This window comes from Parasteatoda tepidariorum, chromosome 1 (genome assembly GCF_043381705.1).
Source record: "Parasteatoda tepidariorum isolate YZ-2023 chromosome 1, CAS_Ptep_4.0, whole genome shotgun sequence".
NCBI lineage: Eukaryota > Metazoa > Arthropoda > Arachnida > Araneae > Theridiidae > Parasteatoda > Parasteatoda tepidariorum.
Window position 1 is genome coordinate 49,973,295 of NC_092204.1, and position 17,975 is coordinate 49,991,269.

Below are 17,975 nucleotides of genomic sequence, written 5' to 3' on the forward strand. Positions count from 1 at the left end.
AACTAAGATCAAAGGAGTATGAAGCACATGAGTAACGTTGATTTTTTATTTTTATATTCGTTAACTGTAGCTGCCTTTCCAATAGCGCTGGCTGAAAAAAAACAAAAACTGGAGTTTGAAACAGCAAGGCTAAGATAATTTATTTTATACTTAAATAAAGCTCTGTATATTATAAAAAAAGTTACTGCTTTTGTTTTCCTGCAATGTCAGAACCCTGGGCCTCAGTTGAACAAGCTCAAAAAGAAAAACGATGTGAATTAGTCATCGCTGGACCTGAATATTCTCATTTAATTGAAGAACATGGCTTGGATCCCGGTATATTTAATGTGACTCATCTTAATTTTTTGGAAATCAGTAAGACGCCTTTGGAAGAATTACCAAACACTATTGGTCAATTAACAAATTTAACGAGATTGGTCATATCTTATAATAAATTGCTGAAGTTGCCTGCAGAAGTGAAAAACCTCAAGAAACTAAAATTTCTGGACGTGTCGCATAATATGTTATCTGAGCTGCCAGAAGGTTTATCTGATTTGTCTGAATTACAATCTTTGAATGCCAGTTTTAACAACATCAACAAAGTACCATCTGTCTCCCTGTTGACAAAGTTGGTTTCGTTGAATATCAGTCATAATAAATTTGAAGAATTACCTGTTACGATTTGTGATTCAAATTTGATTCACTTTACTGATATTTCTGCTAATAATAATTTAATATCAAGTATTCCAACTGAGATCGGAAATATTTCCAATTTGAAAGTTCTTGATTTAGGTGAGAATCAGATTACTTGTGTTCCTGGTGAGTTGGGAAGTTGTACAAAGCTAAAAGAATTGAACCTGAAAGGTAATAAGTTGCAGGATAAACGCTTATTAAAGCTTGTTGACCAATGCCATGTCAAACAGATTATGGAGTATATTAGAAGTCACTGTCCTAAAGCTAATGCAGGAAATGACAAACAATCCAAGTCCAAAAAGAAAGCTAAACAATCGAAGAAGGCTGAAGTTGAAGAGGTATAATTGTTTCTTGTGAATCTTTCTTATGGTACTTAGATTGCTCCTTGTGAACGTCAAAATAATCTCTATGAATTTCTACAGATCTTAGCTGGGGTGGTTGTTTTCTGTATGTATCCCGGAATTCCAGGATTTTCCTATCATTCCTTCCTAACGTTAAATTTAGGAGTAGTACATGGGATTTTTCCTGAATTTCGCCATTTTTTGACCATTTCAAGACCATTGATTCATAGTCTTAAGAGAAGCAAAAGCTTATCTGATAAAAGTTTTACAAAGTTCTGCAATCTAGAATTTTAATTTGTAAACGATGTGTTTATGTACATGTAATTTTTTTGCAAATTTGAATCTTTTTGCTTGGCAGATTTTCGCCATTTTGAATCTTTGGAACTGCACCAGAATTCGCTAATGTCACGATTCATATTCATGCGATTTTAATGTCATACATCTCTTTTCTTATTTAGCTGATTTATAAGTTATACTTTGCGATTGTATTCATGCAATTTTATAATCGTACACTGGATTTTGAAAATCCATGATTCGTATTCACACATGCTTTTCAATCCAACATATCGTATTAACATGTTTTTAAAATTCAAGTTCATGTTATATATTACTGTTCTTATTCACATGTTTGTAACATCAAACATCATTTTTTGTATTCATACTTGATTTAAAAGCAACACATTGAAATTCATATCCACATGATCTGAAAATCATGCATTGTGATTTGTATTCATCTGATTTAAAAATCCAATTTTGCAATTTTTTGCAAAAATCCAATTTTGCAAAAAATCCAAAAAATCATGAAACATGTATGATAAGTAATTTGACTTCTTGATATCTAATTTTTCATTATATGTGTTTCATTGTATCCTTTGTGTCACAATCATCCCTGTTTTAGGTTAGGGAATGGAATTGTTCAAAGCTTTTAATAATTACGCAAAAGTTTTTTATGGGTCCTTTTTGGTTCAATATTTTCATTTTGTAGAAAACGTTTTATTTTATAGTTACTGTTTATTCATTTTGAGGATGAACTATTACATCACAATTTTGAAAAATAGTAAGAGTTTCAAAACTTTGGAAATTCGTTGCGATAACTGCGGAAAAAAGTGATAAAAAACTACATAATAGATTTGACATGTTCTAACTTTTCTATTTAAAAGAAAAGTGTGTATATATCGCATTTCATTGTGTTCGGGTGCTATCACAGGCCACATTGTATTATTTCTGGATTGTGCGCATTCAAACCTCGTGTGTCCCTGTGCTGTGTTTTTTTTAATTTTATTTATTTAAGCCGCTGCAATTACCAGTTACTTCTTAAAAAAATTTTGTTTTGTTTATAGTTTTTTTTGCCTGTAGCCCTGTGGCAGAACTTTTCAAGTTTTCTGTGACATGCCTTTCTAATACTAATATCTTTCTGCAAGATACTTTTAAAAATAGCAGATTTATATGTTACTAATTCAAAGTAACAGAAATGCAACTTCGAATAAAAAAAATAATAATAAATAAATAAGAAAAAACTTTTTGGATAAAATAAAAAAATGTTTTAAAAAAATATGTAATAATTTTTTTTATTTTAATATTATGGGGATATTCTCACATTTTGCAGGGGGCACCGATTATTTTCTTTTTCATATTCTCTTTCATAAATCAACATCACATTAAAAAAAAAAAATCATTAAAAAATTGCATCTTTCATCGCTAAGCACATATTTTCATTTTGAGATTTGGCTGTTGTAATAAATAATATTGTATTAAAAATAGCGGATTTAAAAAAAAACTAAGTGGAAATAAATAGTAACATATTAGAACGAACAATAACATATTAGAACGGAAATTTCTGCAGAAAATTTTTTTTAACTTTATTATTCTTTATTTTTAATTATTATCAAAGGACAATAGAAAAATCACAAGCATCTTTTTCATCATTCGCTGAAAGGCAACTTTTGAATATAATTCTGAAGAAAAGATAAAACTTTCGAATATTTCTGCAGAAAAAATAACTAAAATTTGTTAATTGTAAAAAAAAAAAAAAAAAAGATCTTTCTGCAAGAACTCGGTGACATTTTGCTGCATTGTCGCCACAATTCTGCCACAGGGGCCTGTAGTAGTTAACATCCTTAATCTTTTTAAGCGACTTTTTTTTAAAATTATGTAATTAAAACTGATTTTTAAGTTTTTTGAAATTATATATATGTATGGTGGGTAGCATCTTTAAAAGGTGCTTTTTTTTATTTCGTTGGGTGTTTTTAAAGAGTGCTTAATTTTTCCTTTTCGAAAATGAGATTTTTTTCTTAACCTTATTGGTTTTTGCCACATATTATGCAAAAGCGTGCTTTTCACATTGTTCTATTCAACGTTTTCTCAATTCATTTGCCTATAATCTATTTCGCCGTACCGTTTGTCCATAGAGCCAATCATTTTACATGTCTGATGCAATACTTGCGATTTCGAATATGCGTCTACTGAGCTGGGTTCGGTGAGATTGCTCTCTTGTGTGCAACTCTGCTGCATTTTGCAGGATATTTTCAATTACAATCTTCTATTCCACCCTCTGATATCGAGCTGAAAAATCTTTGCATTTTGTTAATGTATATTGTTTAAAAATATTTTTTGCTTGCTTAAAAAGTACTTAAAAGGTGCTTATTTTTTGAGAGATTTGACTACACACCCTGATATGATATATATTTAAAAATCTAGATTACTGAGTTGTTAGATGAGTTGAAGATTCTCCATGTTGAGGATGAATCAATCAAGATAATTTCAACATCAAGGATAGCTGAGATTCGTCCTTATATAGTTTGCTGCAAAGTGTTTGATGTGAATTTAAGTGATGCTGCATGCATGAAGAAATTCATCAATCTACAAGTTAGTATTTAAATTGTAATTTTTTACATTCTAAAACTTGATTTTTTAATTAATTTTTAAATGAATACTTTAATTTTAAAATGAAAATATTTCTCGTAATTAAAATTTCTGAACATTTTTAGACAAAGCTACATGATACCGTTTGTGAAAAAAGAACTGTGGCTACGATTGCTACTCATGATTTATCTAAAATCCAGGGAAATTTAACCTATGATGCTAAGTCACCACAAGAAATTAAGGTGGGTATTTTAAAGTTGAAACCTCATCTTATTATGTTATAATATAAACAGGCTATTCATTCTATGAATTTTTTATACATATATTTACAATTGAATGATATTTTATTCATAAAACTTAGGTAATTTGTGGTATTTTTGTTTGTTTTATGTACTTGTATTGCGTGGTAGTAAATCAGTGTTTTCATCATAGAAAAAAAGTGGGTGAGAATTTCTCACCCTTTCTCAAAAACAGGGTGAGATTTCAGAAACTTAAGTGTGACTAAAAAAACACAAAAACTCTTGAAAAAAAAATAATTTCTTTAATTACAATACGTTTTTAACGTCTTCTATTTTTTAAAGCATTGAATATTTTGGGTGCATCATAATAGAAGATTTTGCATTTACAAGGTATTTGTCCATCTTACATTAGCGCATAAAAAATTTGAACGTCTTTCATGAAGAAATTTAATCTCCGGTAAACACGTGGTTGCAGAGAAATGTGTTCTGAAAGGGGTTCTGTGTTTGTGTTCTGTTGTTCGAAAAGGTTTTGAACAATACTGGTAAATAGGGAAGCTAGATAACGGGGCAGATGTTGAAAATAATGAAAGATCCAGGAAGAAAAGTGAAACGGATTTTATTCTAAATGGCGTAATTCTAAGCTTTTTTCGAAAATGTGAGAAATTTGCGAATTTTGAAATTGATTTATAGAATTCACGAATTTCTCGCTGTAATAATTTTTTAATGCGAGAAAAGAAAAAAATATGTGAGATTCTCGCGTTCTCGCTCTGTAGTGAAAACACTGAGTAAATATACTACAAATAAAAACAATACTTCATGTGCAAAACTGCTTATTTTTAAACTTGATCAAATGTAATATTTATAGATAAATAAAATTTGCTGGGATACATTGTGTCAGCTGGTAAAATTTTACACATATTTTTAGTACTTTATTATTACTTTATATTTCTAATTTTTTTTTAATGTGAATGTGCAAGTTTTTCATTTCCTCAAAAAAAAAGCTATTTTAAATATTAATTTATATTCACATAGAAAAATTTTCAATAGTGCGTTTAAAATTGCGATTAAGGTAAGATAATGCAGAATTCAATATCATTTAGAATTATTTATTAATTTGCCCATTTTTTTTATTTATTTCGTTTTTCTACATTTCTGTGGTTTCATTTATTAAAGCCATTTTTTTTATAGCGGAAATAATTTAGCTTTAATATGCCCATTTAAGCTTATTTACCACCTTAAATTTTGGCTCTTTGCCTATTTAAACCTTTTGTATCCAATTCATTCATTATACTTTTTATTTATTTAATTTATGTAAATTAAAATATGTTTTAATACTTAAGGCCTAAGAGTCTAAGAAGAATAAAACTTAATAGAGCAGCTATTCCTAAAAGATGTTCCGTGTAACATTAGGGTTCTAAGATCTAGTAATTTTTTTAAACTAGTAATGATTATGTTTATATCCAATAAAGAATTCTTACGATATGTTTCAAATGTTTATATGAAATTATTTACGTAAAAAGTCAATGAAAAGTAACAAAAATAAATAGTTTTTCATTAAAAATATAGTGAATAAATTATGAAAAGGATATGCATTTATAAAGCCTTCAATTCAGTTCAGCTCATCAAACTTTTCAATTTAGTATAAAATAACCACAATCAAGAATAAAGTATATTATGTTTCTTTGATAACTATGCTCAACATTTTCCTGCTTTTTTAAAAACTATAATTTGGCTTATTTTATTTATTTTTAGCACATGCATGCACCAAAGGAAAAAAAAAATTCAAAACATTTAATTTTGTTACATTAAATATTTTAAAATAATTTTTTCTTTTGGTTAGAATATTTACAGCTGCTGTTGAATTTTTTTTAAAAAAATAATACTTGGGTTCTGCCTAAACAAACTTCATCATTTAGGGTCCCATTGCTAAAAGAAATTTGGAACTGCTGTATTAGACTATGTATTTTGAATGAAAATGCTTTTAAAAAAAATTTTTATTGTTAAAGTTTAATAAAGAAACATTTTTATTTCACTTCTTAAAAATTTATTTATTTTTAAGATAAAACAAAAGATGGGAAAATACAGAATTTTACTTATTTTATAAAGATTTTCATAATTTTTAATTTCCCAAATATTCATTTTATCCAACTTGCTTTGAATACATTAATTTGTTAGAATTATATTTGACTAATAATATAGGAAACGTTTTAGATTATAAGAAATTTTAATAAATTATTTTACACACTTTAATGTTTAAATAAAGAAGAGTCTATAATTTTTAACATTACTCAAATAAAAAATAAATGAAACTAGAACACAATTTATAAGCTTTATTATATTTTTTTTACACTATTTTGTAATAGCACTTTTTATTAAAAGGAGGGTTCACCTGTAATAGAGTTGCATAATTGGAGAATATGTTTAAGGAATGATGCTTTTATTTTATTTTAATAGGTTTTGTATTGCTTAGTGAACTTATGCATTCGACATTACAATTGTTTAGGGGATTTATTTTCTTCCTGTGAATATGAGTCCCACTAACTTAAAACACCTCAGTAACTGTTCCATTTTGGTTTCCTTCATATCACTCTGGTAATTCTTACTTTGAGTATGCATTAATGTTTTATGTATTCAATACTTCTACCTGCTCAGGAGAAGTTAAGCTAAGTTCAACCTACCAATATTAGAATTGCATAAATCTTCATAGAAAAAAGTGTTGCATACTAAATAATGATATAAGTACGATAACTAAGTTGATTATTAGTACATTTAGTGTAATATTCATCTTTTGTTCAGCTGTAATTCATCAACTTTTTTTTCTAAATTTTAAATAAAATAAGGCAAAAAGGTTAAAGGCATTTTTGCGGAATCATTAGACTGAAGAGTATTAACTTGTTAAAGATCAATAAACTTTGAGATAATTGTTTTAAACTTAATTGAAATAATTATCTTTACAAATGATTTTAATAAGATTTTAAGCAAGAATAACATGCAAAACAAGAGATTTCCTCTCACAGTCGAATCCCAATATAGTGAACTTGGACTTCTCTTTCCTTCAAGCTTGTTTTACTCATTAACATAGTTCCCCTCAAAATTCTTGGAATTTCCTTATCTCTACAAGCCCTTATTCTTCGCGAATCACCCCTTGAAAATCGAGAATAGGACCAGATGAAGAATTCAACTTGTTTTACAGATTCTTTCGTCATATCCTTACATAGACTAGCAGATTTCTTTTTTTTTCAGAAGCAGGGAAAATGGCAAATTATGTAAAAAAGAAAGCATTTTTGTTTAAAATTATCATGCATAAGAGATGGAGCCAATTAATTGGCACTGTGTAAGGAATTTTCTATGTCAAAATTTATAATTTCAAACAATTGGAAAAATTGTAGCATGACTCACAAAATTTTTCATGTCAAAATCTTCAATTTCAAACAATTGTAGTGTGACTCTTGCCGCTCGCAAAAAATATTATTTCTTCTGAAAAACTACATCAGGTTGAAAGAGGAAATGTGGAAGATGCTCTTTTAAAATAGTTAACAATTCAGCAGGATAGGAATTTTTCTTGAGACTGGGTCTATGCTTCAAACGAAACAGAATGATTTTGCTAATATAATATATGTTCGAGAAAAAGGGTGTTGTGTGCTCCAATGTATGGCTGGATAGGTGTAAAAATGAAATATTTCTTCTGGAGATTGTTCTTCTGGACAAGTGTTCATGCAACGTATGTGGAAAAGGCAAATCTGAAGTATGGCCAGATATGCCATACTTCAGATGCATGATTATGAAGAGAGAGGTATTTTCAAAGTTGACAAAGCTGGACTATTTTACAAAATGGCTGTAAATCAGATGTTAACATTTAAAAGAGAAAAATATTCTAATAGTAAGTGAATGAGAATAACAAGTGAGAATGACTATTCAGATAATGACATCGTCCCAAAAATCAAGCAACAGCTGAAGAAGACTTATTAAAAGGAAATAAAATTTTGGCACTATATATATCTGACGTAAAATTTGCAATAAATATGAATATTTTTTTTGCTACATACATATATTTCTATGAGCAATTTATTCATAATAAATTTGATTGATGACTAGATTGGCTAATGAACTTTGATTTCAAAACCTTATAATCAGAATTAAATACATATGATACTGCTTAAACAAGACTGAACATTGACTGATCATATTGCTGCAGCCTGTATTTATGAAGTTGCTAGTTATAATGTTAAAATAAATCTGTATGTTGTGGGTACAAGAGTCAGTTAAAGATTATTTTTGTTTATAATTCGATTGTTTTTGGCTACAATTTATCATTGTAAAATTTTTTAAAAATAATTGAAACAAGTTATAAATAACTTTATGAATGAATTTATCCAAATATATATTCTATTTAAATATGCATATTTCTAAATTTAAAAACATTTATGTTTCATCAGAAACTTTGATAAAGTAAAGAGGTATAATAATTTATAAAGCTTTGTAAAACATAAAAACTTAGTTTGCAATTTCATTTTAGATTACTCCTCTGAATAAAAATAAAGAAATGTCAGCTGCTAAGTTGTATCAACTTTTAAATGAGGAAGCTGATGCAGTTAGAAAAGAAAAAAAGAAGAATACTTATTCAGGAATTCACAAGTAATAAAAAAATTCAATACATTTTAAATATTTTGTCAGTCAGCTTTTATTTCCCTCTATTTTAAAACAGAAATACTTTCATAGTTATAACTTATTTCTTTCTTTCTTTATAGATATTTATATTTGTTAAAAGATAAACAGATGTATCCTTGCTTATCAGACTCTTCTGGATTGGTTGTATCTTTTCCTCCGATAACTAACAGTGATGGATCAAAAGTAATTTTTTTTCTTTATGAGATTTTATTGTTGATTAATACTTTTATTAAATCTATTATGTAAAATTTAAAAAAAAAATTTGGCCTCTATTTCTGTTTCTAAACGAAACCTGTTCTCAACAATATAGTAAATATATGTGTATAATTTCTCATCCTGTGTTCAGTAACATCGTTTGTTGATTTAAACAAAAAGATTATTTTTAAGCTATTGAACTTAAATTTATGAAGCATTTTAGTATAAGATTGCTTAAGTCTTAAAATTTATTGTTGTCTTAATAGCTGTTACTAAATTTCAGAGAGAAAAATTACATAAACGATTGGTGTGTAATAAACTATAGCACTTGTTAAATGACCTTTTAACAATCTTAATATTCTTTTGGATTTTACTGAATACAAATTAAGAACAAAGCGAAAATTAAGTGTTTTTTTTGTATATATTTGTATAGTGTGGAAAAAATGCCACCCTTGAATAACTTATCTAATCATCTGATTTTCACAAACTAAGACTGAATCTTAATGATTTGAGAGGATGATCTTAAATATGCTAATTAGTTTCTATCTTTCTCCTTCAGCTATTAATGACAAAGAAAAATATTTTTTTTATACTATAAATTTAAAGTTTGGTTATAATTTTGCTTGTGTAATCTGCTATCATGCTTTTTTATTTAGCTGCACTGTAGTGCAGCTAAATAGAGAATTATGCACCCTATGATTTTTGGCATATTTAACACTTCATAACATGTAAGCAAAATCACTGGTGCAATTTTTAATTACTGAGTTATTATGTACTGTAAAATTGGCCAACTTGCAATTAAGGTAAGATAACAGGCAGCACACTTTATTTTGATACTTCAAAAATTAAACAAAATAAAATCTGTGAAATTACGTTTGGGTAATTTTGTTTTTCAGATACATTTCTATTTTATTTTCTATAAATTTGTATCATGCATTATGTGTAACTATGAAACGATATTTAATTCAGTGATATTGTTTAAAATTTATTTATATTTTTAAAAATATTGATTATAAACTAAAGATCTTTAAAAAAAATTCATTTAAAAAAAAAAAAAAGCTTTCTTAATGGGACGGAGTACTTGTGCCCAACATGCTTATTTTTTTTTATGAAATTATGTCTAATATGAATTCTAGAGATAAAGGTTTTTTCTTCTAAAATGTACTATTTTCGGATTAAAATCGCTAAAAGATAAATTGTATTGCAATTTAATTAGTAATAATATTTTTATATATATTAATAAATTTAGTGTATGTATAAAGTTTTCAACGATCAAAGGTTTTAACAACTTGTTTATCATATTAAAAGGTGTTAAAAAGGCTTTATTATTTTTTTCCAGATAACAAGTGATACCAAATCTATGCTTCTTGAAGTAACTGGCAATAATCTTAATAATTGTAAAAAAGTGATGGATACATTATTGATTGATATATTAAAATTGGGACTTGGCAATAAGAAAAGTGAAAATGAAGGTGATGTGGAAGAAACACAGCAGAATACTTTAACAGTCCAACAAGTAAAAGTTGTTGATGAAGAAGGAAAATTGAAAGTTATTTATCCTTCAAGAACTGATGTGCCTGTTGATGGCATTTTAGTTACTCGAGCTTGATTTGTTTCAATGAAAATACACTGTAATAAAGTATCTAATTTTCTTACTTATATGAGAAAAATTTATTGTGAAAAAACAAACACCGATACAATATGAATTATTTACATGCAATTTACATTAATATAATAGACATTAATATAATGTCCGGTCAAGAGTTAATGTGTAGCACAGATCAACAAAAGCTTTCTGGATGGCAAAACACAAGTCATTGTCTGAGTTTAGTTCATGAATTACACTTTCTAGTTTTATATAATCTACAATTGGTTTGACTTCTTCCACGGGGAGCAATAAATCTGCAAATAAAATAAAATATGCTTTCAATATGCATTGAATATTTTTAAAAAGTAATTGTTAAGCCTCTTAAAATCATGGGATAAGTGATTTAAAATCAGTCTTCTGAATTGATACCTTTAAGCTCAAAAATAAAAAAAAAGATATTGCAACTATTTTAATTAATTTCTTAGTCATGTTAATTATATTCTAGAGAGCGTTAATCAGATTTTCTAAGATGGAAGAAATTCCTCGACTTAATCCAAAACAGTATATACAGTTGAGAATTGTATGTGAATTTACCTGCTCTGAAAGGAAATCACATTAGATTTGTGAGTATCGGAAATTAGACGGGTGTTTTAGTATGCAGTTGTGACCCGATGGCTTATTTTGAAATTGAAATAGTTTCAGCGAAAGTCGCAAAAAGTACAAAATTTTGATGAATTAAAAATTAGGAAACTAACAGCAGTACACAAAAAAAAGTAATAATTGTTGCATGATTGATCCCTATTAAAATTTACTGCTATTTAATTAGATGAAAAATGTTTAGTTTTTAGATGCATTGAGGTGATTGCGTAATAGTAAAAAATGATAAAACAATAAATTATATTAATTTATTCTAAGAGTTATGAAAAATAAGATTGGACTTCACAGCCAACTTAATATGGCATAAGTTCAAATATAGCAGCATACTGGATAAATATTTTTACAAATTTTATCCTGTTTTAAATACATATAATTGTATTTTTTTTGTTTAGCGCTCACAAAAAACATATACTTGATTTTAACATGGCAGGTAAATATTTAATTATAGCCAATAAAAAGTTATAGATTAAAAGATAAACTTTAAATAGCACTAGCACTTTAATTATGATGAGAAATATGTTTCAATACATAAATTTTATTATATTAAAATTTGTATGCTTAAAAAATTCGAAATGTATAAAGAACTGGAACCAACTGTTTAGCTTAAGGTAACCTTGATTAAAAGTAGCAAGACAGATAATAATATGGTAAATCAAAGTTCTGTTAAAATAGTACCTGCGGTAGTTGGAGGAACACTTGAAGTAGCACAGGTCCTAGACAAACATACTCTTGCTAACTGACAAAGCAAAAATGCAACATCCTCACACAGAGGTGGAAAGGCTTCACACATTCGAACAAGTGCAGGCAAAGTTGGCAGAAACAATTTACGATGTTGAGAACTAGGAAGTACTGAAAAAATATGTTCAAGTCGTATAAGTATATTTTAAATAGGAGGTTTGCAATGCTTTGTTGTCTTTAATAGCATACTTTAATACCTCTAAAATATCCTTAAAAATTTTCTAAGGAAAGATAATTTAAAAAAAAAAAATCTTTCCCCTGAATCATAGAAGATACAATTTATTTGTTAAAATTCCTGTTTTTAAAAAAACAAATTGTTTGATTATCACATTAGTTTATAGAAAAAATACAACTTGAAGTTAAAATTTATTTCTCATACACTTTGAAAAATGCTACTGACATTATTAAGAATATTTAATTTTCAACTTACCTCCCAGAAGAGTATAACAAACATTTATGCATAATTTTGCAACACTGAGAGATTTAGCTATTGCATACTGAGAACACAAATGTGAGGCCAACTCAATAGCAAAAACCTGAAATAATAAAGAATCTCTGTAACCGGAAATGATTTTAATTCACTTTTATTTTATTTGAAAATATATTATTTTCTGAAATTTTCAGAATTTCCAAAGTATTATTATTATTTTTGGTAATTGACATAATGCATTTTACTGTCAAGCATATACAGTCTTACATGGAAATAATAAGGGTGCGAGACTAATGTTAGTAAAATGTAGCCAACATATCAAATTTGAATGCATTAAGTAAGTTCTTTAAACAATTTTTTAACTGAAATGAATGCATTAAAAAAATTATAGTACTGATTCAGTAGAGTGCAAGTAATCTGCGATTAGTTAGAAATATTTTATTTTTGTTGTTGCCAATACCATTTTAAAAAAATGTAAAAGAAAAGGTAAAGAAAATTTTGATATCAAAATACAAGTTTAAGAATCACCTGGGCAGTTGAGTATCTAACTTCAATATGTATATATATATATATATAGGTTAGATTTTCTAACTGCATTTACATATAGCTTTATATAGATGGAGAAGAGAAACTTACTGACAAAGTAATAATTCCTATATTGCTTCTGAATACAAGTTAGTTGGGGTGAATAATTGTAATTCTATAAGTATGCATTTTAATTTTTTAATGGGTAAAAATTTGTAATTTCATAATCGTTAATTTTAAGCGTAATAATTTAAGTTATGGGGGGAAAAAAACACTTTATCTGGAGTTATCATTTATCCAATTAGTAATTGCTCTCAATTAACTTTGATTTTTGAGACTCTACTGTATAATTTACATCGGGTAGCAGAATTTTATGGGGTCAACTCTAATTTGTCTGTGTCTCAAACATATTCAGACGAAGATTATTGTAAAAATTCAGTTTAATTTATAGATATGTAGCAAAATTAGCAAAGGTATTTAAAAACTTTACATGAAGACTTTATTTCACCTTAGCTTATTTTGAATGAACTAAAAAAAAGTGAAATAAATCCTAATAAAGTAAACGTCCGTAATAAACGAACAGAAAAAAAGTTTTCTTTAATTTTATTCTTTGCCATGTTCTTTCTAATCCGTTTTATAATTTCGAATAAAAATAATTTTAGGGATGCTTTAAAAAGGAGTTAAGTGTTAAGCTGCAGCACTAGTGTGCTGATGCTGTGTTAATCTGTAGCATCTGCTGCTGGGCTGGAAAGTTTCTGCTACTGTATATACATAAATATATAGTCATTTTAATTGTTTATAAAGAAATAAACATGCATTCCTATTATGAGTATGAACAAAAAAGACTTTCATGAAACATTTTGAAACAATTTATATATTTTTAGAATGTTTTTAAAATATAGTTTTATATAGATAAATAATATTGTAAAAAAAAATTGTTTAGAAAATTTATAAATTACCTGCTTGTCTAAGTCTGCTTGACTTAAAAGTTCAGGTAAAAAATCGAGACAAATATGTAGAGATGGCACGGATGAGACTACCACTGGTAGTAATTCACTTGGATATGTCTACAATTAGAAAGGTATTGCAAGAAATGTATTTATTAAATATAATGTAAAAATAACAAATTAAAAATGGAAACAAACCTGAAAATGCACTAATTTAGCCAAACTGGGTTCAGATATAAATACTTGATGAAGATGGGAACATATGAGACTTTGAATTTCCCTTAAATTAGTTAGCAATCCAACTGCTTTCTGAAAATAAACAAGTTCCAAGAAAATTTTATTCTGTAAATACATGTCCTACATTAAACTGGCAGTTTTTAAAATTTTTATAGGAAAAAGTTTTAGGCAATTGAGAATGCAAGAAGTAAACTTAATAATTATAGAAAAACAGTTGAAAATAACTTTTTTTAAATGTTTGCCATTGGACACTTGGCCCAGTTGGGGGAAAAAATCTGGATACATCAAAACATAATGGGGTAAATGAAACTTATACTCTGTCACATGAATTTTCTGCAACAATTGTTTTTAACTTTAATTTTTTCTTTACATAATTTATTGAAAACTATGTCTAACTTAGGGTAAAATATAGAATAGAATCACGTAAAAGAATGATGTGAAAAGTCTTGTAAGAAAGTACCTTATCTGCTTCAGTTGGTAAACAGCATTCCAGCAATATTTGAACTGCTGCGCTTTCCTGAGCTGCAACAAGTGCTGTCCTGAGATCATCTCTATCTTTCTCATTTTCAAGAAGTCCAGTTTTTTCTAACATAGGCTGTTCCAATGTGTGATGATAAAGGTGAGTTCTTGAAGCTGCAAGAAAAGCCTGGAGCATATGCAGCACTATTTCCATGAAAGGAGGACATCTTAAAATAAAATAAGTATTTTCTATAAAAAATTTATGTTACACTGACATGAATTAATATTTCAAAGCATTTTGGAAGATATGGTTAAAACTATATAGGATCTGGTGAGGGAAGTAGGAACATGAAGTTAGGTGGGGATATGCAATAATAAGTCCCATTTCCAGACATGTGTTTACCGGCAGCGTTTATTTTCCAGATATTTTTTAACAAGAAAAATAAAACTTTTTTCCTTTTCAAAAAAAGAAAAAAAACCCAAAAAACATTCACTTATTTTTTTATTTTTGCTATCTGTTAAAATATATATTAATAAGAGAAAAAATATTTCTTGAATTTCTTCTTGCTAAACATTAATGCTTCCTCTGATAGTTAAACATTTATTCTGTCTCAATAAGTACACTAAAAGAGAAATAACAATAGCTTTTACAGAAAAACAAACTTTGGGGAGAAGAATTAACTATGAATATTAATGAAACTAAATATTAAAAGTGTTTAAAAAGAACATCAGCAGATGTGATTTCCTTCACTTCAAATTATTTTCATTGAAAAATAAAAAATTCATTAAAAATTATACTCAATTCTGTTTTAGATTTTTTTTTATTAAATCAGATTGTTAATAGTATTATTTTTATCTGTGCTGCAAATTCTAACATCATAAGGGGAAGAAAAAAAGGAGACGTAAATGCATAAGCTGGGTAATGCAGCAAGATAAATAATTAAAAAAACTATTTAATAATAAATTGGTAAGCAAGTAAAATAATTTAAAAAAGAAATCTCACCTAAATATTCTTTTATCACACCTTAAAACATGGAGAGGGTCTAGGATAATATCGTCTAGAGTCAGTTTCTTGGCAGTTTTAAATGCTTTCTGAGGAAAAGCATTTACAGTGATGACCCACAAATTACGAGGGAAAATTGAGTTTAATTTCCACCATACTTTTTTTGCTTTAATGAGAATTTGTAAACAGTCAGTATGGTCAAGTAGTTTAGGCAGATAGGTAACAAACTTTGAAGCATAAGGCCACAGTTGCTGAACTGGAAGTGCAAGGAGGTGATTCAAATGTGAAAGCAATTGGAAAGGACAACTGTCTACTTGCTCAAAAGCTATAAAAAAAAAACATACAAGTTAAATTTGCCATAAAATAAAATATTTTCTATTTAAAAATTCTAACTTTAATTATTTTACTGGTTTTTCTCAATTTCAAGAGGAATGACATGGGATTTAACCACCAGACATAAAATGGGATAGGCGCCATGAGCAATGAAATATAAGCGAGAAGCATTAGGTTTATATCTTCATCTTAATCTCCAGCAATAAAAATTATTACTCATTTTGTTACATAGAATTCTAAGTTACTTAAGTTATAATTGTTATTCTAAAAATCCATCATGTTAAAAAAAACATTTTTTCTCTCAAGTTTTTTAAAATGTAAGTTTAAAAAATTTATTTGAAAACTGATCTTGATGAAATGTTAGTTATGTGTAAATATTTGCTTTTAAAAAGGACAAACAGGTTCATTAGAAACACAATTTATTTGTAACTATCTTTTTTCTTATTACTTGAAACATAATATTTGGTAATTACTTTTGCCATTTTCTAATAAGTTTAAGAAGGCATAAAATTTCAAACAAATCTTTTGAATGTTATTTCAGAATAAAAAATTTCTAAGTTAAATAATTTAAAAACATTAACCACTGTTGAAAAAATTCAATCTAAAATATTTATAAAGAATAATTTGATTTAACATAAAAAAATACCTTTATCAAGACTATCCTTGCTAAAGCCTCCTTCTGGCCATTTGAGAAGTTTGACGCTACTATTCTTTAATGTAAAATCAATATCTTCTTCATCAGTAAGCCATGACTGTACAAGACACAAATGAGGATAATGGGTGGTTAATAAGCGGAGCAATGGAGAAAATAAACCAGCAAATTCCTGTTGATCTTTTTGAGCTCTTTGTATGAGATAAAATATAGGGATTTTGGCAATAAACTGTGGCGAATACCGCTTCACTTTTCGGTCGCTGGCCAAAATTGATTTCATGTTGGACAGCCTTGTATCTTCATATAGAAGGAGATAATAGAGCAACAGAAGTTGGGATGTAAGGGAACTCTTATTTAATTCTTGCAACATGGATTTTGATGTATGAGAAATTGTTTTGGCCTGATCCTGACACATAAATACTGACTTAGAGAAAACAGTTAAAATTTCCTCCTCGGTTATAGGTTCATTGGTGGTATCAACAGAACCTTTTGAGCTTGGAGTAAGCACTGAATTTACATAGACTTCAATAAGGCCTGGTAAAACTGGGTGGAGAGGGGGGATGGTACAACAAATCTGTTTATATATCCAATCTTTAATTGGTACCTAAATGATACAAAAATGAAGTTAAAAATGTTTTTGTGTAAGTTAATACATAATAATAATAAAGTATTGAATCTGAAAAAGCAAAGAATTTCTTTACCTTTTCTTAATTTTTATGTAATATTACTATAATTATAGTATATTTATAATATAAAGCGGTATTGCTATTTACTTATAAAAGGAGATAGGAATTTGAAATTTAACTTTTTTTCTTAATTGCATGAAAAAAAATCATATATGCAGCATAAGGATATAATGAATTTTTTTTATAAATTAAATCTTAACTAGATAATTTTGTAAAATATTTTTAAGTTTTCTAAACAAACTTCTGATAAATAAAATTATTTCCTTACATAAATTTTTGACATTATTTAAATATAATTTTATTGGAAAAAGACCAAAGATGAATTGGATAAGACCAAAAAAGGAACTTTCCTGGGTCAGATTGCCTATAGTTGTATTTTTAGTTCAAACTTTTAACATTAAAGATTTTTGCAAATGTTTTAGTGAGACTAGAACAAAGTAAATTAGAAGAGTTATTAAGTTTTTTGTTTTGAGTAAGATCAACTTTAAACTGATTATTCTAATGTGAAAATGCATTGAAATGAAACTTCTAAAGGAAATGAAGAGGGAAAATGAATGAAAAAGAAAATAAATAAAAAACTACAACTTGAGAAAATAAAAATGCAGCTAAAAAGAATCAGCAACACAACTTAAGTTCTATATTAATTTATTTTAAACGGACCATTACAGATAACAAAAGTAATTTTTATTATCCAATAAATGTATAAAAAACATTATCCTATTATTACATGATAAATATATATT

The 17,975-nt window shown here is 27.4% G+C and overlaps 2 protein-coding genes across 3 annotated transcripts in view; one reads left to right on the top strand and one right to left on the bottom strand.

Annotated features, from left to right (window-relative positions):
- LOC107438729 (leucine-rich repeat-containing protein 47) lies at positions 1-10,636 on the top strand. The gene is made up of 6 exons (XM_016051070.4): positions 1-1,010; positions 3,711-3,878; positions 4,001-4,117; positions 8,631-8,749; positions 8,863-8,965; positions 10,317-10,636. The coding sequence occupies exons 1-6, from the start codon at positions 204-206 to the stop codon at positions 10,584-10,586; spliced, it is 1,584 nt and encodes a 527-aa protein (XP_015906556.1). The 5' UTR covers positions 1-203; the 3' UTR covers positions 10,587-10,636.
- Positions 10,625-17,975, bottom strand: part of LOC107438728 (integrator complex subunit 2) — a 24,387-nt gene continuing 17,036 nt past the window's right edge. For both annotated transcript variants that reach the window (XM_016051068.3, XM_016051069.4), the window contains exons 11-18: positions 16,541-17,150; positions 15,562-15,886; positions 14,560-14,785; positions 14,061-14,171; positions 13,875-13,982; positions 12,391-12,496; positions 11,898-12,071; positions 10,625-10,879 (exon numbers count right to left, since the gene is read on the bottom strand). In XM_016051068.3, the coding sequence (XP_015906554.1) occupies positions 10,719-10,879; positions 11,898-12,071; positions 12,391-12,496; positions 13,875-13,982; positions 14,061-14,171; positions 14,560-14,785; positions 15,562-15,886; positions 16,541-17,150 (1,821 nt within the window). In that variant the 3' untranslated portion in view covers positions 10,625-10,718. The remainder of the gene's footprint in view (positions 10,880-11,897; positions 12,072-12,390; positions 12,497-13,874; positions 13,983-14,060; positions 14,172-14,559; positions 14,786-15,561; positions 15,887-16,540; positions 17,151-17,975) is intronic.

What these genes read in the sequence shown, in the direction of transcription:
- LOC107438729 (XM_016051070.4), top strand. Translation starts at nt 204, where the DNA reads ATGTCAGAACCCTGGGCCTCAGTTGAACAAGCTCAAAAAGAAAAACGA. An exon ending in AGTCACCACAAGAAATTAAG is followed by an intron (nt 4,118 to 8,630) that starts GTGGGTATTTTA and finishes ATTTCATTTTAG; the next exon opens with ATTACTCCTCTGAATAAAAA. An exon ending in CTAACAGTGATGGATCAAAA is followed by an intron (nt 8,966 to 10,316) that starts GTAATTTTTTTT and finishes ATTTTTTTCCAG; the next exon opens with ATAACAAGTGATACCAAATC.